Source organism: Tyto alba, unplaced genomic scaffold (genome assembly GCF_018691265.1).
Source record: "Tyto alba isolate M040663 unplaced genomic scaffold, T.alba_DEE_v4.0 Super-Scaffold_42, whole genome shotgun sequence".
NCBI lineage: Eukaryota > Metazoa > Chordata > Aves > Strigiformes > Tytonidae > Tyto > Tyto alba.
Window position 1 is genome coordinate 3,611,786 of NW_024881318.1, and position 22,694 is coordinate 3,634,479.

The window sequence follows — 22,694 nt, forward strand, 5'->3', positions numbered from 1 at the left end:
TGAGCACAAATGTAGGCACAAGAGAACAAAATATTATGCTTCCAAGTGATGCACATGTAAACCAGAACTGCCTACTCTTCTCTAAAGCTTTCAAATGTCTTGTTTTAATAGCAAGGAGTACCAGAAACAGCAAATTCTCGAAACTAATACAAATTACTTGCTGTTTTCAAGTCTGTTTTAGCAAGTTCCTTTTTTGGAAAGAGTCGACTGGCTAAAACAGGCACGACAAGTGGTTTATAAACACTTCAAGACAATTATGTCCATAACCTTGCACCCAACAAGGTCATTCAGTATCGCTCCAGAGGAAAGAAATTAGTAATCATCACCAGCTGCTACAGCTGCTACTCCTGAGAGTACAGGGCAACTATAGCTTTATTCTACAGCTGACCTCAGAAGAAGGTCTATTAAAAAAAATACATCCTAATGTGTGAGATGATTTACTGTTCCATGCATTTGAAAAGTTACCAGAGGTGAAAAGGGAACAGCTCTCATTCTTGGATGGACTTCTGGCACAGCCATGGTGCAGTGCCTCTTGGTGTAACACCGCAAAAGACCTTTTCTCTGTTGCTCCTGCACTACTCTTGCTCTTTGTAAAACCAGATTAAGCTTCTAATGCCCTAGAGCCCAATAACCTTTAATTTTAGACTTGTATGAATTTGATGAGAGAGGAGGGAGAGATGGAGGAAATGTTCTACCTTTCAGTATCAAGGCAAGTACTGTAATCTCATGCTCAGCTGCTTAACCATCACCATAAATCAGTGCTTAACCAATCTTTGCTGAACCACGCTACCATCTTTACCCAATATCTCCCTGTGGCACTTGGTACCCCGTGGCTTTGGACACCCAGCTGGGCGGGAGTAGCATCAAACGTTGAACAGACACTGATGGACACGTCCTGCACGAACCCGCGTTAGCTCCTGTCATAACCCTTTCATACTCGTGGGATGCCAAATGACCCCCCTCACCGCAATTTCTAGAATTGAATTACACGTTCTCTGAAAAACAACGTCCACGTTTTACCACTAGTACCTTGTAACTTGATCAGCTCTTTTCATAGCAGGTTTCTTCCTTGAAACCTCTAACCCACAGCCTAGCCCCTCAACAGCCTTTGCAAAAGGCACTCCCATCCCTATGAGATGTCCCAAAGCGTTTCAATTATCTACGCAACATTAGTGACCTTCAGTGATTTCACGATTGTGAAATTACTTTGAAAATTTCAAGAAACTGTTCTATATAACCCCAGACTCTTCCCCCCGAATCCTCCCCTAGCTTGGCAGTACCCGTTGGTAGTTTTCTACCTTTTTCTTTTATCTAGCAACCCAGTTATTTTCAGGTTTAACACAGCATCACTTACGTGATATAACGCTGTCAATGTACTGGGGTAAGTAAGGAGCCCACGCGTCAATGGTTTCTTTCCGCCCTGCCTGCTCGATTCTTCTCAGCTCCGCTAGCAGTAAGGCCTGGGCAGCTTCTCTTACCTGTAAAGCCAACAGGAACGTCATTCAAACTCAACTATCAAATATTTTTCAGTCTAAATTAGCAAGAACAAAAAGCACCACTTAGAGGGGAGAAAAAAGAAAAAAAAAAAAAAAAAAAAAAAGACTTCGACAGAAAACTAAAACCAAAATTTGCGTTTTCTTGAAGCAATTTGTGATCGCCCTCCTCCACAGCATTTCCCAAGTTGGGTCCAAAATTTAAAATGCCCAATGAATAAAGTTTCCTCAATGTCATAAATGCTACAACATAAAAGCAAAACAAAGAAAAAATAATCTCATGGAAATATTTTTTTTCCATGAGATTTACTCATTTACTATATATTACGGAAGACTGAACAATGAAAGCAGAGGAAAATATACATAAAAAGGTTTCCCAAAGTTGACAAGAGAAAATCTGTTTTTTTTTTTACACCGACAAAGCACAAAATACTACACCTTGCACTATTTCTCCCCCTTTAACATCACTTGTTCCATCTGAAGAGTTCATAAACACGCATTCCGAAACACACACATTATTTTTGCTCTAAAAGATTTAATGCACAAAGAAGTGATTTGATCCAATAAAAAACTGCAGACAACTGGAATATAAATATGCTACCCGGGCACCGAAGATTACCCATTAACTGGACTTCTGTTGCTCACAAATGTTAATGAGTTTCCAAGTAATTACCCTCTCAGGAAACCATCTCACGGTATATCCTACCTTGCAAAAGAACAGGCAATCAGGTAGCAAAAAACATATTCCCAATTAAATTACCGGACGGCCACGGCTCTCCAGCCTCCAGCCCAGCTCTGCCCCGCTCCTCTCCCACTGGGAAAGCTGCACAGTCAGCACATTTTATTTATTTATTTTTTGCCACAACAGCACAGGTGTAGTGTTAAGGCCCACCAGTCATTTATCAAACAGCTGGGTGACAAACCATTTACCGGCTCCTGTACACGTGCTCCCGAAAAAAACAGCGACTCAGCAGTCGTCTCTTGAAAAACACAGGGCAGGTTTTTTAATCCTAGTTAAGATTCCGAATGGAATCGCCAAAGTTTGGCATCCAATAGTTTCTTTAAAATAATATGTACAGCATCCAGAAGGTAAAAAAAACCCCACACCTAAATATATATATATATATAAAATATATAATATGTATATATATAGTTAGACATGATCAATTTTTCAACATTTTGACAAGTTAAGTGGAAAATTAACTTCCTGAATCTGAAATAAAAACTGCACGAGCTTGTGTTGGAAAAGAATTAGGTATTTTTTTCATATATTAAGGGAAAACATGATCAGGAAAAGATAACATAACCCACCCCCCCACCCCCCTCCCCCAAAAAAAACCTAGCAGTACAAAATTACTATGGAAATCACCTCCAAGCATCGATCCTGCCACCTGCGAGCCAGCATCTCCAGAAGAGGTGGTCTGAATTTATCCAGCCCCAGCAGGTCGGGGAGCATCACACAGTGCATAGCAGCGAGCTGGCTCCACCCTGGTAAAAACCAGCACCGACAGGAAGGTAAATATCAGAAACACTGAAGCCATTTGAAGTTTCAAATGCCATCAAGGAAATTTAGGCTGGCCACTGGCCTGGTACACAGATCTTCAGGCGAATGTGGGACAAAGAGGGAGGGGGGGGGGGGGAATAAAAAAAAAATAGAGCCAATTTTGCAGCAGAAACCCAGAATTCTTTCTTCTGCTGTGGGGAGCTGGGGCTCACCCCATCACGGGCTGCCCCCCGTCTTTACTGATCGCAGCTGACCTCAGGGCAGGCTGGGCAGGGCACGAGCTCTCCGTGTCGGACAGGAGGGAGCTCTTCCAGGCAGGAACCCCGGCTCGTGAGCTAGCGGGCCGTGTCTCAAAGGCAGGTGAGGGGCAAGCGAGACAGCAGCAGGACACTGCTGCAAAGCGGGCCTGATGAAACACAACTGGCCCTCTCCCTCCCCAGCCCCTCGCAAAACTTCTCTGTCTAAGCACTTGCTTGGATTTTCAACTTGCAGCCTTAAGAACATACTCAATATCCACGCCAAATACAAAAAAAAAAAAGACAAAAAAATCCCTAAAAGTATTACAGCCAATTTTTTTTTGCAAAATTAAGTCATGGCTCTGAGGTCAAGATTTAACAGCCCTTTTCAAACCATAATTCACATTATTTATCACGATATTTCGTGTCCTACATGCAAGTGGGGTTTCAACTGGGAAAAGCTTAGTGTATGAATTACCACTAGAAAGCTTACACGGACTTCTCTGTTTTAAATTGTATGCAAATAAGCACCAGCACATGTTTGTCTATTCTTACCTTTCCACCTAAATCTTGCTGCAACATGCTTACCTCAGGTGAATTCATACTACAAGCCTGCAATACTGCGCTGTTAAATCCAGTAAAGATAAGCATATCAAGTTCAAACAACAGAGCTTGTGAAGTGCTCTACGCAGAGGAATAATTCTACTATTATGCTCAACATTGACTTGAGAAACTGGAGGAATACTTCAGGTGAGCACACAGATCTCTCTCTCTTTTTAGATTGTCGGCAATACGGCACATCAAAAATCTAAACATTTTAACTCATCAATCTCTTCCCGGTGTTACAAGAAAAGCAATGGTCACGTCAACGTTCCTCGAAGAAAAACGGATGACAAAGAGGGGTTGCTCAATTCAAGAGCACGTCTTGGCCCTCAGGCCGAGCGGGGCCGGGACACGCCACGCGTGGAACACGCCCCGTGGGTCACGGCCCCTCTCCTCCGCACTTTACCAGTGGGTAAAGGCTCGGGTATTTTCCCTCCTTAAAAAGGGGCTGAGATTTTGTTTTGTTTTGTTTTTTTGTTTTTTTGGTCAAAAGGCAACAGCAAACCCAAGCAAGATCCAAAATACCATCTTTGAATTTACAGGCAATCCAAGACACACCAACTCCGTCTGCTCACCCTCTGCCACGCATTAATGGCAAAGTGGACAAATCCCCCTCAGCGCCTCTTTTTTTGCCATGAAAAGTCCCTACATAAATCAAATTAAAGTCATGTCATAACAATGATAAGGGACATTAGTTGAAAGTAAAAGACAAATAGAAAAGTGAGGAAAGAATACCTTCATTGACTAAGAAACAGGTATGTAAAGTAGGAGCAGTGTCAGAGCCAGAGTGACCAGCTTCAGTGCTAGAAGAAACAGCAGGAGCAACTTGCAGAGGAAAGAAGAAGAAATAAAGAGAAAAAAAAATAGGAAAGTGAGGAGAGCTGCTTCTGAAAAAAAACAGATTAGTATCACTGAAGAATGAAAAACAAAACTAGAGAAAACTGTGATTATATTAAACTTAAAAAAAATTCTAGGCTTTACCAGAAGTGCAATGCCAGAGAGAGGAAGACGTGCAAGTGCAGAGGAACAGATACGCTAACAGGACCTTGCACGTTTTGAAAAGACAAAAAGTACCTGTAAAATAAAGCGCTTACAAACGTGTCTTTCCACAGTCAGGTTTGGTTTGACAGCACGGTTGCCTACGAACTTCAAAAACCGGGTGTTTTGCTGCTTCTTCTTGTACTTTTCCCATATTTAGACAGATTTGGAATTTGCACTACTCGTTAGTAACCCCTTTTCAACCTGGGCTGTCCCATCTGTCACTCTAAAACGTCACAGAAGGTATATTACCACTGCCTGGTTTTAATACAGGTTCATTTTACGTGTGTCTCCATTCAAATCATTTCTAACTCGTACCGAGGAAAGGACTAAGAGTCTGAAGCAGAAGCATTCAAAGCGCACTACAGGCAACCAAATCCAGAAAAGCACGGCTCCAGCACGTCAGTCAGAGCAGCACCCGGGACATTTAGTTTGCCAAGGGCATCATTTCTTGGTGCAAACGTAATTTCAAAGCAGTTCTAAACGTTATACTTCCACTAATGCTTCGTGGCTTAATATTATCACCTGAAAAGGTGTGCAGACCTTATGGCATCCACGTGCTACAACGCGGAGATTTAGAGCTCACCCTCCGACCCTTCCTTCCTCTACAGAGAAATTACCGCATGTCATGCACAAGCATCTTCTAATTAACCCCCCCCCTCTCTTATCCCGTTGCAGAGCAACAATGGGTTCAAGCTCCCACACTGCCTTAGCGTTGTCTTCGGGACGGTCTGTTTGCTTTTCAAGCCGGGAGCTTCTTTTGTCAGCGCGCGGCGTCTGCATCAAAACTACTTTTGCCCGCCCTTCCCGCACCAACGCATCCCGACGGCACGGGTGCAGCGGCAGGGCGACTGGAGTAAATCGCTTCCCGAGAGCAAAACCTACCTGCAGTAGATGTAGCCAAAAAGCTATTTATTTTATGGAAAAAAAAAAAAAAAAATTAAAAAAAAATGGTTCGGGAAGACACAAACCCACCCCATCCTGAAGCTCAAGTCTTCCTCTGAAGTTTTTTTGCTTTGCTTTGTTGTAGTTGTTTGCTTTCCCCCAACGTCAGCAATTACCAGGATCACTAATGGAAGCAGCTGGCCCCGTAGCAGAGGAGCACAGAGCTGGGCTCATCTCCAGACAAACAGGGGTCAAAACTGACGGAGATCAAGCGCGTCGTAAAATGCATTAATTGCATCTTTACTGGCAGCACCAGGTATTGCTGAGGAGCAAGATACTGCAAGTAGCGCACAACGGGGTGTCCAAGTAAGACACTGAGGAAACTTAGGACCAAAGAGACAAAAGTGTCTCCACCTGGAAACAAACCCATCTGCCCCCAGCGAGAGATGCCACCAGACACCAAAAAAATGTCTATTTAGGAGCAGAAGTATTTTTCTCTATTTCTGACAGCACACAGAATTTCATTTTTAACCAATTGTTTCTTGTGAACTTCTAAATATTTCCACTGGCTAACTAAAGTACGTCTAAGCCTCAAAATTAGCAAAGCTATTTCAAAGAAAAATTACATAGCTGGCATTCGGGAAAAAAAAAAACCATAATGGAACTGTATCTTTAAAAATAAAACGCAGACCCTCTCTGTGACAAATATGTTTTTTCTCGCATTGAATTTGCCCTACAGACACCATCTCAGAGAAATCCTGACCCTTCCTCTTTGAATGATACTTATTTGAAAAGTAAATGGCTGGAAAAAAAAAAGGCAAAAACCAAAAACCATAAAAAAACCCCAAAAGCAAAAATGCCCCACACGTTGAGAGAAGAACCTGGATTTTTTTTTTTTTTAATTTCTGACTGCTACTTCTCTATTTATGCAACACCCTTGATGGTGAGAAAAGCTTGATGCATACCACTCCTGAAACCGATTTTCCCTTTCCAACTAAATATTTATATTTGGGAAGAGAATAAATACAAAGTAATGTTGCTGATGGGCAAGTTTCCTCTTCAGATATAAACATCCCCCCTTTTTCACACCAGTGAGGAAAATCAGAGTTGATGCGTAAGTTACCGGTTGTGCTGACTAGCTTTCTAATACAAAAGCAGTTCTGCAGTTTAATGACACGTTTAAAGAAGTACACGTGTCTTTAGTGTACATCTAAAGATCGTACATGGTGGTAAATACCACAATGACCAAGTGTTTGCATTCGGCAAGATGCAATCACTTTGCAAATTTCTCCATATTCACATAGCTTGAAAAGACAAAGTTTGAACAGTTAAAAGAGAATGTCAATTTTCAAAGGAAGTTTCAAAGAAGTCCTGAAGGATATCTGCTTTATAGGTTAGTTAAAAAAAAAAAAAAAAAAAAACAAACCCCAAACAAACGGCACACACGTGATGGAAAGATAAAAAAAAAAACAGAAAAATCTTTTCTCTTTTGCTGTTTAGGATACACACACGCAGCTGGGCCCACATCCACAAAAATCCCAAAGCACTGCAAAAAGAGCCATGACGTGTATACCTTTCCTCTTGGTTTTATCCTCCAGCAAACCACGTATGGCCCGGGTTCCACCCCTCTATCCCCCTGCAGCTGATCCCGCCGGGATCTGACTCCCCTGTTGCCCTGGGGGGGGTGGGGGGGTGTGTGTGTGTGTGTGTGTGTGTGTGAATGCTGTCCCCCCTCCCCGGGGCGCGCCCCACCGGGCTGTCGCCCCGCGCCCTTCCTTTGCGGATTAAGTCAGAATTGGCCACAACCTGGTGGTTTTACGTTCACTTCGTTGCTGGCAGTAAGAGGAGCAGCTCGTTCGCCCCGTCAAGTAGCAGCTCTAATTTAAAGAGTGAGCAGGAAGGTGCCTCCTCCTCCTCCTCCTCCATCTCCCCAGTCCCAGCAGGGCTGTTTCCGTGTGCTCCTGCTGCCTGGAGGAAGCTCTACTCCCTGGCTCCACTCTACTCCACTGCAAAATTCACACCTAACCTTGTGTACACCCTTCTTTTACATCACGTGTTGCTCTGCTTCCTGCACTTAGCCATCATACCTATGAAAGGAAAGAACCGATGAAGAAAGAACCAATTAAAGGTCTTCAGTCTCCCCCAGTGCCATCTTTCCTAACTGTCCGCGATGAAAGTAGCAGCAGTGGTAGAAGCAGTGTTAAAATAAAGTAATTGCTTCCTCCTTCATAAAAAGGAGAGGAAATGTGTACGTACTACTTAGATGTGTTCACCTCTATGCTTTAGATGACAACACACACCAACGTTTTTTGTATTAGGCTGTACAGCCCTTAGTTACAGCCTTTAAACCTCCTCCTATCGCCTCAACACCGGAATGTTTTGGCAGCACTTAAAAATATACAAAAATTCGTTGGCAGGGAATGACTTCACAACAGTGGCAGCATCTTAGATTGACTCTTAAAAAAGTCTTAGCCATTAAAATTTCTACCTAGACTATTACACTCCCTTTTCCTCCCACATAGAAGCTAGCAATGTTTTTATCACTTGATAGTACGGTGATAACTTCAGTGTCAAGAGCTGACATGACGTATCAAATTGTTCCAAAACAAGTCATTTTTACCTTGTTTAATTTGTCCTTGGGCTGCATGACTTGAAATCGGAGGGGCTGCCTTCCCTCTTGACATCTCAGGAGTGCCTGGCCTGGGTGGCCTAAATACAAAATATACACAAAGCAGGAGAAGAAAGAGGGTAGGGGAAGAGATGACAAAAAAGAAGAGAAAAAGGATATTATTTGCTAAAGATACTGTGACTAAAACTTTGAGAACCAACCCTCTAAAAAGCAGTTGATTTGTCAGAAAAACCATATCTCATTTACAATTCCTAGGTAAACTTGTTTTTTGGTGATCAAAAGTTCATCTGTATGTTTTGATTTCTTCAGAATTTGACCTACTCATTGTTTTTAAAGAGTTTTTCATAACAAGTGCTAGAAAGAAGGACAGAAATGGCCTCTCAGACCTACTGGTGCGTCTGTTACAACACTAACAGAACACGGAGCTATATTAAGTTATGCAAAGCAACACAGTTATCTTGGCATCAAGAAATCCTACCTTCAAGGAAGAAGAAATCCACCCAGTTCCGTTTGGGCACCAAGGGTTTCCATAGCCATTTAATACATCAAACCCCACAGTGAAATTAAACGAAATAAATCGCTGCATCGAAATAAAGACTGGGAAAGAGAGCTATCACAAGTTCAGGGGAATATTCACCCTACCTGGTCGGACCTTTCTTCATGTGGTCTCCGATAAAAGTTGCGTTGGTCATACTCATCAGCGTGTTGGCCAGCGAGATGACAGAGAGGAGATGCTGCGTGGTGACGGCACGCGACACGCCGTACGTCCCCTTTCCGAGTCCTTCTGTAATGGACATTTTCCTGCCCAACTCCACGCTGTCGTAGGACGGTTTGCCTACAGGCTGGTTATAGCCAGGAAGCATCAGAGACATGTGGCCTCCTCTGGACAGGAGGCCGAAGGACACCGAACAGTGGGGCTTAAGCATCCCGAGACGATCAAGGCAAAGCTCATCTAGAACAGAATTCAGGCCCCAGGCATGAAGGCAGGACATAAAAAGCTTTGCCGTATCCATGGTTAGATTATATTCTAATAAAGTTAACGGTTTGGATTTGCTAGAGCGATATTCCGGGTCACCGTCTTCTCTCCTCTGCCTAATCGAGTCTTCATCCTCATCTTCATCATCAAGAAGATGCTCTTTTATATTCTCTTTGATTGTTTCCTTCACCTGCTGGAAGAGGACGGCTGCTCGCTTACCAGTCAAAAAGGAGCCTCCTTTGTCAGACCCGCTGGAGGCTTTCTGTAAATTCTCTGGAGAAATGAGTGCAGTGTTGGGCCTGGAGGCCTCCTCAGTCAGGAGCTGGATAATCAGGGCTTCTACATCAAAGAAGAGCACATGTATATCTGGATCGGTTAAGTTAGTCTTTATAGCCTGAACCATCAGGGAGTTGTGTGAATATTTAGGTAAATTCCCCTGAAAAAAAAAAAAAAAAAAAAAATTTGAAATTTCAGTCGGATTACTTTAACACTTTTCACAAAGTTAATTCACAAATTAAGGAAGCTGTGGATGACCAAAGTTTGAAAACTCACCTGGGTATAAAAACACGTTATGATAAACATTATGGAAATACCAGTGAAGAATTTTACAACACTTCTCACAGTGTCAGGCACACCACACTTGTGACCCAGTGTTGCACCCCTAAAATACAGAGATTTCACTTACAGAAGTTTACCAGATAAATAGAGTTCTCTAGATAAGATGGAAGTTCACACATCTTTCTGATGAATTCTAAAAGATAATAGTTACACTCCAAGGAACAATAAAATGTCAGTATTTTATTATTAAACTTAAAACACGTTTAAGTATTTCATATTTGGCCATTGAAGCATAACGTAATTTATGTCACTGGAAAATAAGCTACTAATAAATTCGTCCAGATATGCAGTTAGTGTGTCACTTGTTCATGGCTTAAGTCCATCTTCCTCCTCCTTCCCTTCCTCTCAAGGCAAAAAAAAAAAAACAAAAAAAAAACCAACCAACCAAAACACCCATGGAAAAAGAAACTTAAAATGCCACGGGATAAAATCTGAAAAAAAGTCAGAAAAGGAGGTGGGACAAAAGAACATTAAACCTAAGTTTTAAAGTACCGTGAGAACTTTCTTCTCTCCATAACCAACACAAAATTTTGCTCAAATACTCAGTTTCCTCAAACGAGTGAAGAGGAATTTTGGAACAGAAATAAACCCTGCTCAAATATAAGTGAACTGTGATTTCTCCCCTCTTCCAGTGGAACGGGCAGCCAGAAGGACGCGCGGTTGGGTGCTCCTGTCTGACGCACGGAACGGCGGAGAGTCTGAGGAGGGCAGAGCCCCCGGGTGTCCCTGAGGTGTTCCCCCTCCCGGGCCACCCCCCGCCAGCCTAAGAACGGCTGCGGGAGGAACAACTGAATCAACCAGAATGGCTTGTTCAGGCAACATCAACCTTTACCGACAGCAGAGTTACCCCCAAAGTGCTCAAAATAGCACCGGGAAAAGCAACACGGCCAAGGCTCCTGTGTCTTCCCTCACCTAGACCTCAGCAGCCTTAACATGAACATCAACCCCTTCAGTTTGGTCGTCCCAATTTTCCATTCTCTGTGGTCTTTTTTAAACCACAAAAGCGCATTTTGCAGCAGAGTAGTTATTTAGAAAGTAACAAAGCCTGCAGTTTATATAGATAAAAAACATACATAAATTTACAAATAGGTATGCATACGCATAAACACACACACACTATAAATAGATACAGACTATACAAATAATTAACACGCACTCTGTATATCATGCAAAAGTGGGAACATTCTGTATATATACACTAATTCCCAATAGGTTTTGGCCCTATTCTGCACACAGCCTGACAAACCGCTTCCTCTCTTCACCGAGTAGAAGCAATGTGCCCGACTTAGGGAGCCTTCAACACCCCGGGTCACAGGAGCAGTCCCCACTGAAAACCTGCTGAGCTCTAAAAGCTCGTTATTTCTGCTCCCACCCATTATTTTGCATTTTTCAACTCTCTTCGTGCTACTTCTGAACACTAACAAACGCATTTATCCCTACAAAACACAAACAGATGTATATTCTACTTAACATCTTCTATCTGGAAAACTGGACATCCATCTCTACCATTTATTTTCTCTCAAGGACTTTTTTCAAGACTGTAAGCACTTCTAGTCCTACAATTACTTGGCTACTTTAAGTTTTGTACAAATTCCATAGCACCTATTTGAAAACTGAGGTAATTTTTAGGTATTCCTTTTCCATTAGAGCCGTAAAGACCCTCAAAATGCTGTTGGCATGAAAGAATATATCCACCACATCACGTTCAACTACTGTTCCAGTGTACGACCCTGGCTTTGAAAGAAGCACATTATTTTAATTCTCAAGGTTCTCCTTCGCACCAATTTATCTCTCCTAAAGCACCCTGCTTTTACTACAGCTGTTAGTGACTGCATATACTCGTGTATATGTTACTGTATAGTGTTGAAGTGGAAAAAAGCAAGTACAATTATCAGCTTGCTTGCTGCGCTCACTAGTTTCTTGCTCACTTTCAGAGGACAATTCTCAACAAATAGACAAATATTTTACACATTATTCCAATGCACTCCTTTTGTAACAAACCGACCAGATACCAAAACCACAAACACACACACACACACACAGAGCAATATATTCAAAACATAGCCAAAGACTCTCCGACAATGAAATGCAGACCTGGCAAAATCTTCAATACCATCTGCTATTCCAACAGAATCAAATAATTTTTGATTTCGGTCTTTCCTCAAGTTCAAAAATCACTTCACTTCTATAAGAAGGTTAAGGCACGACCAGAAGGCAAATTCACATTTGGTTACAGGGATTAGGAAAGAAAAATTAAGCAGAGACCACCCTCCTCCTCGCTCCCTGTTCTTCCATTTCTCAGAGGAGCTGCGGCGCTGGCTAGCTCAGCGTGCCAGAGCACTCAGCCAGCAGCCAAATTCTGCTCCTTCCCCTGTGGTCAACTCAGAGCATGAACAAACTCTGCTTATTCAATAGATTTGCTAGGAGGAGGGAAGAGTGCATAATCTGGAGCAGAACAGAAATCATTAAGTGTCGATAAATAAGAGCTGCAAGCTGTGTTCTGCAATGCACTGGTTTATTAAAAAAAAAAAAATCTAGTTATTTTTTCAGAGCGTAATGTAGGTTGCTTCTTATTAAATGATCTCTGGTAATGGTCAAATTAAAAGCAACGTTATAACTGAAATATCTAGCTGCTAATCCTCACTGAAGTCTGCAGAGAGCACCTCTTGCCGTGCCGTTGGTGAGGCCGTCGCCAGCCGCGAGGGACCGGCGCGTCACTGCCCGTGCCCAGGGCCGGGTCCGTGCCGGGGCAGGGTGGTGGGTTCCCAGGGCCACCCCCTCTCCGTGACCCCCCCTTCTCCCACCAGAAAAGGCTGAGAGCACCCGAGGGCGGAGCTGTGCTGCGCTCTGCTGGTCACGGCCCGAGGGGAACGTCCAAAGCTCTTCTGCCGTGGGCTCGGGGAACCGTTTTAACTGGCACCAACGGACTGAGCAAATGTGATGCCTCTCCACTCCAAGGGGTCTTCACCGCTCATCCTAACTTCCCCCGCCCCGAGGAGAGCGGGGGGATCCCTGGTAAGAGCAGAGGTAGGCAGGACACAACGGGGAAGGGCTGGCGACCCTCCCGTCCACCCCCTGCTCAAAGCTGCGGCCGCCGCAGCGCGTCGCTCGGGGCGAGGGAAACCTCTAACTTCTCCAGCACGCGACTCTGAGGATATCCTTCCTAGCTTCCTTCTAAATAATTTTGCACTTCCTTCAATTACGCTTTAACAGAGAGATAAAAATTTACCAGGCAGGGGTCAGAGTCTCTCTGTGACAAAGTTCATAAAACCCTCCCAGGGTCAGGACTCGGCCACAACAAAAATGCACGATGCAAAGCCCAAGAGCAAGCTCTTCCTTCAAGCTCTCCTCCGAGGATCTGCACTCACATGCTATCGAGCCCGCCAGCTAAACTAGCAGCGAGAGCCAAGCCTCTTTCTAAAAGTCACTGCTGGCTTTTTTAATTCCGTCTCTACCATCTCCCCAACGTGATGCTGTTGGCTGCCTGTTCGGCTTCACAACAGCCGGTCCAAATTCATCAGAATGAAGAATAATTACATTCAAATTAACAGGATATTCAGGACTAACTCTTGTACTGTTCTATCCTCCACACTGAAGTTCCTTAAAATTATTTACACTGTACTAGTTTTTCCAGGGATACCTGCCATATTCTAGTTGCTCTTCGGAATAATAAAACTAATGCTAAAATGTAAAAATTGCTCTTTATACATCTTGCAATCCAAGTTATTTTTTCTTGCAAGATAGCAATCCGGAAAGAGAGCTCACTACCAGCTGTGAAAAAAGGAACTTCCCCACACCTCAAAATATTTAAGGCACTTCCAGTTTGTGCAATCACCACCAGGGTGGAGAAAAATCAGACACCAGAGACTAACGTGCAGGCTCGCCGGCCCGCTCCCGCTCTAACACCTGAACAACTCTTAGCATTGTGATACTATCAGCAAGGTCTGCTTACCAGAGTTCTTCCTACGAGCGTTTATTTATTGCTCAGGTTTGTAAGCAGCCTCTTGTTGTACTCGGTACCAGCCCTGGACATTTAAACACATGTGCTCTCCCTCTGCGCAGACATACAGCGCTGAGGAACAAGCAACGAACGCTTTTAACAACTTACTACACACAGTCCCATTTGAATCCGTCACTTAAATCGTGAAACGTAACTTAAAGAGTCCTTAAATATCAAGCTTTAAAATATTCAGGAATCAACTAAGCCCACCAATATCTTCTAGCATTAAACACTTCAAAACTTTATCAAACCACAATTAACTTTCAGCATTTAAGTTACTTTGGCCCCATTTATATCTATTTGCACATATATTTCAGTAAAACTTTTTCTGAAGCGTCACACACCAACAACTACCAAAAGAAAAATAAAATCAAGCTCTAGCTCCACCTTTAGCAAGACCTTCAGGAATCTGTCAATGTGGGGGGAAGAGAGGAAAACAGAGCCACACTGATTCCATTCCTCAAAATTCACCCAAAACCAAAAGGGTGAGAGACTTGCTTCTGATGGACGTGGCTCACCGGCTGGTTCCTTGTCTACCCATCAGCACTACAAACTAACAAAGCGTAGAGAATCGAGGAAATATTCCGGGTGCTATAAAATGCTGCTAAAAATCAAGGTTTTAAATAAACTCAGCCTGAAAAAAAAAAAAAAAAACAAAACCAAAACAGAACAAACAAAAAAACCTCCAAATAACCAACAGTAGAATGCACACTGAAGTGCGAGGTAGCATCATGAACAGTAACGTAAATTGGGGAACAACATCCAGAGATATGGTAGGAGCTGTGTTGAGTGATACTAAAAATATATTACTACCTATCTAGAAAGAGAGGAATTTATTTGGTGCATAACTCCTCTTCTTACTGAACCTAGAGCAAAAGACAGTTAAAGCAGTACAGAGCTATAGACAGTGAAGTTTAAAAGGCTTAGACTCCAGCAAAGAAAACCACTGCCACGGAAAGGAGAGAAAAACCGTGAGCGAAATGTCTTTTTAAAATGTAACTCTAGATAAACTCCACTTGCACCGCAAGCTGCACAGAGACGTCGAGGAAGGCTGCTACTTCTTCCCCAAGGCAAGCGAACTCCTAGGACTGAGCCAAGGCTGCGCAAAGCTAGCTTGAGTCGTTCTTAAAAATCTCAGGGAGCTTTGGGTAAGAACCTTTCAGTTACAGCGACGAAGACCTCCCAGATTTTAGTCACTTATTTACGGCGATGAGCCTTTCGGGTACGGCACTTAAAGAGACCAACCCCAAAGACAGCTTACCTTGTCAGACGCTTCGGGGGCGAGCAGGTTAGTGGCCAGAGTCTGGAGTTTCTGATGCGCCACGTTTTTCAGAGCGGCCAGGCTGCGGCGAGTCATGGCCTGCTTCAGGTTGACGGCGGGATGGCTCAGGGCGTCCACCGCCGCCGGGACTGCCTCGTCGCAGGCGTTGAGGATTTCCACCGCCGTTATTCCCATCACACACCTGTCCAGCGCGCCTGCGGAGGTTCGCAAAAGCACGAGTTTAGCAGCAACCACAACAGCACAGCAACGGGCAAAAATGATTTAACACCAGAGGCGGCGATGCATCCGACTCTTCCTTGCCGTAACAGCTGGTTTCAGAACTAACATTCCAAACGGGACGGGATTTTCCTGACTTCAACTCCACGAAGGATGTAAGGAAAAAAAAAAAAAAAACTCGTCAGCAAAAAGCAAGACAAGTTCCAAAAACCCGCCGTGCGTTTTTGTACGGACCAGAGAGCGATGACTGCAGTTGCTCACCACTTTTAGCCGAAGGCTCCTCACAAGCATTTTGAAGCCCCTCTCCCACCCAACCACCTGTGTGGCTTCCGTTTTCCACGATGGATCTCAGGATCCTCTTCGCTTCCTAGAGCTTCCTTAAAAACCAGCTCTCACCTAGTTTGCACAATCAGTTGACAGTAATATTCAGGAGTTATTGCAGGTTTGTGGGTTTTCCCCCAGGTGAGCTACGGAGCTAGAAGGCAATTACATACTACATATATTTTGATGCATTTTTTCCTCACTTTCTCCCTTTCAAATATCACAACTTTTTCTACAACAAAGCTGTTTTTATTTTATGCCTTGCTGCTCATTCCGTTAAGGCTCATTTTTAGTTTCTCCTAAACTGTTAGTCCCTTTTAAAGAAAACAAAAACCACCCAACAAGGTGATAAAAATAAAAAAAGGACACTTTCTTCATTCCGCAGATGAAGAAGCTATTGGAGACACAAGGTGCTACACCTCTACACCAAACTTTCAAGAAAATTGCTGAGGAGGCACGGTCACTAATGAACCAAGAGGACACTACATGTGCAGCCAATATTTTAACTGGTCTCCCTAAGGAGAACTAGCAAAACGTTCAAGGGGATGGTAGGCACAGCTTCTCCAAAACTGAGTTATTCCAAATACTAAAACACGTATTTGACAAAAGCGTGTATTACCTACAAATTTTGGGAATATGTAGGGTGCTAAATTTCCAAATATAAACGTGTAAGAAAAAATTTTAACTCTTCTCTCAGATGCAGCTGATACAGAACTATAACCAAATATATATATATATATATATATATATATATATATATATATATATATATATATATAAAATATATATAAATGCATTTAACAACTGTTTAATCAGCATCTTTGAACTTAACCTTACCAGTATCCATCTGCCAGACGTACACAGACCCGTCTGAACACCCCACCACCAGATAGTCATCGGAAGGCCTCCATTTTATTACTTGAATAGGGAAAAGGTGACGGGATGCCAGCATGATGCACTTTTTCTCCCGCAGACTCAGAAGACCTACTGAGTGATCACTGGCAACAGAGCACACACAGTGCTGGACTCTTGCCTAATAGAAAAATAAAAAAAGAAAGCTTAGTCACAATGCAGAGAGTTTGCACTTCTTAATCTCTTCTTCATTGGACCAAGCCTGGTGATCAACAACCTGTTGTACAAGCAAAAACCAGGCACAGAAGTCGATGGCTGAATTCACTGAGGTCACTAGAAACAGAATTACACTTGCAGAAATTCTCTCGAATCCGCATCGGAGAGAGCAAGCAGGTATCAGAACCCGCTTTGTTCAGCAAAAAAAGAAGAGAAACCACGGTTTTCAAGTAAATCAATGTCGTTTTGGACATTAAATTCTACCTACTCATCCGAGTTATGAAAGACAAAAGTGCCCTTAAAACCTAGGAGCTATCTGGTGGGGAATGGCTGCCCATCGCATCTGCAAACACCGTTGGGGGAAATCCTCTCCCACTGTTCACGCTGCCTGTCATAAAATGCAAAAATTCCCCTAGCTAGCCAGGTTTCGATACCCGGTTTTCCCACTATTTTTAATCCGTTACGTAGTTAGAACACTATGCAAGCAAACCCAAGAATAACCGAATAATTAAGCCCTTTTTCAGTGTCTGGGTCAGTGCTACGTCTCCAGTGTTTCCTATTACATCCACATTCCTGAGAAGGATTTGAGGAGCTGCACCATTTATGGAAAAAGCGAGACAGGTTATCAGACATATTATGTAAAACTTACACTACAGTTTTCTGGTGGAACTAGAAGCTGTGTTATTTCTCCCCCATGTACACAGAAGATATGTTTCATCTCTCCAGAAAATATATCCCATATGATGACTGAGAAATCCACACCACCTGAGATCAAATACCTTTGGTCGTAACGAGAAGAAACCTGATGAGGATACAGTAAACATGTAATTTTGTTTCGATGGCCTCGGAGAGTCCGGTGAGGTGGCCAACCTGAGAAATTGGATAAGGGGCAAAAGGAGGACAAGAAAAAAAAAAAAAAAAAAAAAAAAAAAAAGGGAGACAGAAAAAATAGAATTCAATGGAACAGTTAATCCAAAACACTGTTCTTGATAAAGAAAAATACAGGCATACTGCAATTTTTGACAGAAGCTCTTATAGAATTCGCCCTGTCTTTTTTAAAGTCTTCCTAATTTTTTTTACTGGACATGAACTGAGTAATTCCTGCAGTCTTGCTGTCCAACCTCACATTAAAGTAATTCAGCTGTCTTAAAACAGCCTCTTCCTCCTCTCAAAAAAAAAAAAAAAAAAAAAAATCATCCCAGAAAAAAAATAATTTGTAAAGGTCAGATGTGAAAAAATAAATTCATGTTTGGGGAAGGGAATTTATCCAAGGGTACAGCCAAAAGGACCAGTACCAGGAAAACTCCGTAATCTTACTCTGCACTGGCCACAACAGCAGCACGCAAGTCTGCAGTGTTCCGCACTTGGTGCTTGTGCAGAGTAGGTTAATGACATCAAATTTAAATTTCAAAAGGAAAATAATTTTTGCGAACACAGGGCAAGAACGACAAGTCTTCTGTTCGTCGAGATCAAAAACGTTAGCTACATCATTCTCATTCTAATCTTTTAGTTATTGCCAAAGAGGCTTAGAAAAAATTGTCTTTTCAGATTGCAAATTTGACAAAATGGGCCCAGTAAATTAAACACCAGACTTGAGTATTCTGTGCAACTCCTGGAGGATACAGTGGTATTTTTTTTCTCTGCGTGATCGTGCTTTCTAGCAAGCACAGCAAACCTGATGTAGAATACCCACAAGTGCTTCTGCATTTTTATGAGGATACAAACCACCAACACGTATTTGCGGACTAACACAATCAACTTTGAGGCAAACCAACTTCACCTTAAGGAAAAGAATCATTTCTGTATAAAGTTATATAAAGTAAAACAGTTGTACAAAGGAAACAGTGCAACCAACAGCCTCGTATACAACTGACAAGCTCATGTGTATGTTTACAGGAAAATATTTACACGTCTTTTTCAGCTCTCAGCACTTGTAAAGATCAAAAGCCAACTATTTGTTCCGCAACTATGATCACAAAAGTATCAAACCAACATTATCCGGAACGAAAATACACAACAGCAGGCCGATGTTGAACACTCCCCTAACTACCCAAAGCACAAAGAGGAGCTCTGCTAGATGGTCTGTTTTCCCAAGGAGATGCTGACAGGCACGCCGGAACCGCTGGGGAAGAGACACAGATATTCACCCCGCCACACCTTTGCTCCGGCACCTCAAAAACCCAGGAGGAATACCCAAGGCATTCCGGTGAAGGAACACCCCTGCAAATTGTTGCAAGCTGGCCGCCGTTCATTTATCACTTAGTTTTTTTTTTTTTTTTTGTTTGTTTTTTTTTTTTGTGACATAACACAACATCAGAATTGTTAAGAAGACCCGTTATGGGATTTCGACCTGCGAAGCGACTTAAGGCTCACCCTGTGAAACTACTCCTTCCTTCAGCGCACCTCGCCCGCTGCAACCCAGCCGTGCTTCCCACAGCCCTGCCCGCGTACCTCTCCGAAGCGTGTGCTCTCCCTGCAGCAGCTGAACTATAGCAGTCTGTGTTGCTGGCACAATAACGATGCTGCCATCTTCACGCCCGCAAACCAAGCGCCCGTGTGCCGGGATATACACGCTGGCTGTCACTTTAAGTGGCTCGTTGATGTTTGGTACTAAGCTCAGTTGGTCTATAATCCCAGCAGGGCGAGGAGTAAGTTTGTCAAAAGCTTCCTGGAGGGATATTGAAGTTGTTGTTTGCAGTCCTGTTTCAAAAAGAAAAAAAAAAAAAAAAAAAAAAAAAAAAAAAAAAAAAAAAAGAGGAAGGGGTGAGGTGGGAAGAGGATTAAAAAAATTAAAAAAAAAAAATAAAAAGGAAACCAACAGAAATTAGGAATGCTTTTCTGAGATCTCAAAGTTTAAATACACCATGTTACACCACATTGAACAATATAAAAAGGTACACACTGGAGATTAATTTACTGACTACATGAGTGAAATTACCACAACACATGGAAACAATATGGTTGGACTTCTTAAAGGTCTTTTCCAATCTAAATGCTTCTGTGATTCTAATACGTGTGAGAACTGAGACAGTGTATGATTAAAGCTACAATAGGAAGTTACACGGGCAGACAGCGATGACCGTAGCTAGCATCTGGAAAAAAAGCAGTTAATACCTGAAAAATATTCAGAGTAAATTAAGATTCTTATCATATATGAAAAAATTAAGTTACTATAACTCTTACAAGAAGCTAACAATTAACATAAACCAAAAGACTTCATGGCTTTGGAGGAAAAGCAGCAGCGCTTTATCCAGCAACAAAGCACATGACAAAAAAATAAAGATGCCCACTAAAAGCCTTGGCAACAAGACTGTTAATTAGGTTTACCTTTTGCACTATCTTGTTGTTCAAGGGTATCAGGCACACTCCAAATACACAGCGTCCCTGAAGAGTCTCCTTGGATTAACAGCTTATAGGAAAACTCCCTATGTCCATAGAAGAATCGAGTAACTGGAGAACATATTAGTAGCTGTCAAAAAGAATAAATTAATAACTTCAGAACACATGCAAACCATGTCCTAACCTCAAAATGTCTTTTCCCCACATAATCCACCACACCCTTTAAAAGCAGGATAAAAACTAGCTGCTTTATGCTTTATCCTACAGGAGGAAGAATAAATACAGCAATACAAATTCGAAGAAACTGTGGTTGGTTACAAAACAAGTCACAGGTTTGGGGGACAGGAAGAAAAGATTTTTACATATATTCAGTTTTGTCCTAAATATACTCCTATTAAGAATATTTTTTATATCTGTGCGTATTCCAAAATTGTTAACATTCTAACTGCAATGGTGAGCTGAAGTTACACTGCTCAGTGAGGAACACGGTCCACAACAGAAGCAAAAAAGCTTTAATGTTGATTAACATAAATAAAAAAATCAAATATGTGTTTCAACGTCCAAATTTGGCAACAGACTAAATGGTCAATATAAAAAAAAAAAAAAAAACAGGATTCCTGCAATAGTCTTGTAATAACAGCATTTGTAAATCAGTTACTTATCCCTAGTGGTATAGGTATGAGTACTAGCTGCATCATACAGCAGTCTTAGACAAATTAGTTTATAGCAGATACAGTTCACAGTACAATATAAAACCGAAATATAGCTCAAAGAGAACTGTGGCCTAAAAAATTAGATTTTCTTTACTTTGCAAGGATTTAAGCTTTCAAATTCAAAAAGTTGTGATTCTAAAAGCGCTTGCTCAGTTATTGCCTAAAGATCATGCACATCACAACTGGACTTCTAATTCTCCAGGTGCTGATGAATAATAAACCGTTAGTATACAGGAACTGAGGATTCACTTGACCACTAAGCTCTCCCCTTTACCTGCAAACCAACAAGAACCAAACCAAACAGCAGGGATATTGCCTCTGTTATCCTCCAAAATGTCTACTTTCTCTACTAGAGAAGAAATCCTAAAGGGCTACTATGAAAGAGAAGAATTGTTCAAGATGTATTCGTGTTTCAACTCTCTAAAAGAGAAATGCAGTCTATAAAAGAAACCCCGAAGAAATGTATTTTACCTGTTTGTCTGCTCTGTCCAACACACTGTACAATAAAGGTGGAATTAAATTTTCTACTGCTTTCCCCACATCTCTGCGAAATGAATCACTAGCTGGGAGGCAGCTGGGTTTAAGAACAAAGAGAAAAGAATAAAGTTCCTTATATTCCTAGGCAGCGACTACTCCATCACCAGCTAACTAAATAATACTAAGGAAAAGCAACTCCCAAGCCCTTAAACATTACATTTTTCAGGTGTTAATACAGTATAGAGCAGCTCATTAGTTTTAACATCCAGGGTACACACTGTCAGTTAACAGCTCCGGAAGGGTCCCAGCTCAGTTCCCCCACGCATTCAGAACTGAAGGAAAAAAAAAGAATGAAGGAAGCCTGGCTGGAGGTCTGCTTCAGAGTTCACCACCTTTGGCCTCAGACTCAGGACCAAAACACTCCAAAGCCAAGGATCCCCCTCCAACAGATCACCAGAGAGATCTGCTCTACTGAAAATATATGTTCATATTTATGTGTGGAAACTCAGCTGTTTGTGCCTTCCCTTAGCGGGCTGGAAGAGTACTCTGCTACAATAATATAATCGTCATTTACATTTTACCCCATAGAGCAAAATCTTATTTCTTCCTTATTTGTACTTGGTTAAGCAAATACTTAAATTACATTTTAATCCATGACACTTGTTGAATGGCAAAATGCACCTCCTCCCATCACGCAGCTCCATTAGGAAGTAAAAGAGACTTAGTGTGGGATCAGAAAACAGTGAAGCAATCTTGATTGAGAATCTAAATTCCCGAGCATTGCTTCAACATGATACATTTAGGGGACACACCCTTTAAAATAGGGCTCATGGAATAGTAGTTTCTGCAACACCCATATGATTTTGTAACAAAATAAAAGCCAAAAGATACTCAATATTTCCTCAAAGTTTCTTCTGTTTTTATCTCAAAAAAAAAAAAAAAAAAGAAACAGGGCATTTCATTGTTGACTACCTGGCTGGTAATTTATATATGAAACTTTGTCCATCTTCTGTCCATACAATCACTTTATCAGCCGACACAAAGTCACCACCAGTCCAGGTCTGAGCGTTTTCACTAGGGACTGAACACAAAAGGGAATAATCTCCAGCATCAAAAACCTGAAAAGAAACAGAAAAGTCTGTCATTAGCCCGTTACAGATTAAAATGCCCAGAGAGCAGCTAATTTCCCTTTCAATATAGACACATTAAAAGGACTTAGAGCATCTTGATCTAAATATCTTATTGGGAGTTTAATTAAAATCAGCTTCTACAGTGAAAAGCAGCCAGGTGGTGTCC

General features: G+C 42.1%; 1 protein-coding gene across 4 annotated transcripts in view; it reads right to left on the reverse strand.

Moving 5' to 3' along the window:
* WDR7 (WD repeat domain 7) overlaps positions 1–22,694 on the reverse strand; it is a 125,102-nt gene that overhangs the window by 81,243 nt on the left and 21,165 nt on the right. For 3 of the 4 annotated variants that reach the window (XR_006166696.1, XM_042804856.1, XM_042804854.1), the window contains exons 8-19: positions 22,371–22,516; positions 21,393–21,495; positions 20,197–20,338; positions 19,321–19,569; positions 17,519–17,739; positions 16,639–16,834; positions 15,244–15,458; positions 9,031–9,800; positions 8,380–8,468; positions 4,572–4,661; positions 2,863–2,981; positions 1,355–1,478 (exon numbers count right to left, since the gene is read on the reverse strand). Coding sequence is in view for 3 of the 4 variants with exons in the window: in XM_042804856.1 (XP_042660790.1) it covers positions 1,355–1,478; positions 2,863–2,981; positions 4,572–4,661; positions 8,380–8,468; positions 9,031–9,800; positions 15,244–15,458; positions 16,639–16,834; positions 17,519–17,739; positions 19,321–19,569; positions 20,197–20,338; positions 21,393–21,495; positions 22,371–22,516 (2,464 nt within the window). In the remaining variant the exon portion in view is untranslated. The remainder of the gene's footprint in view (positions 1–1,354; positions 1,479–2,862; positions 2,982–4,571; positions 4,662–8,379; positions 8,469–9,030; positions 9,801–15,243; positions 15,459–16,638; positions 16,835–17,518; positions 17,740–19,320; positions 19,570–20,196; positions 20,339–21,392; positions 21,496–22,370; positions 22,517–22,694) is intronic. The other variant, XM_042804855.1, reaches the window with a different exon arrangement.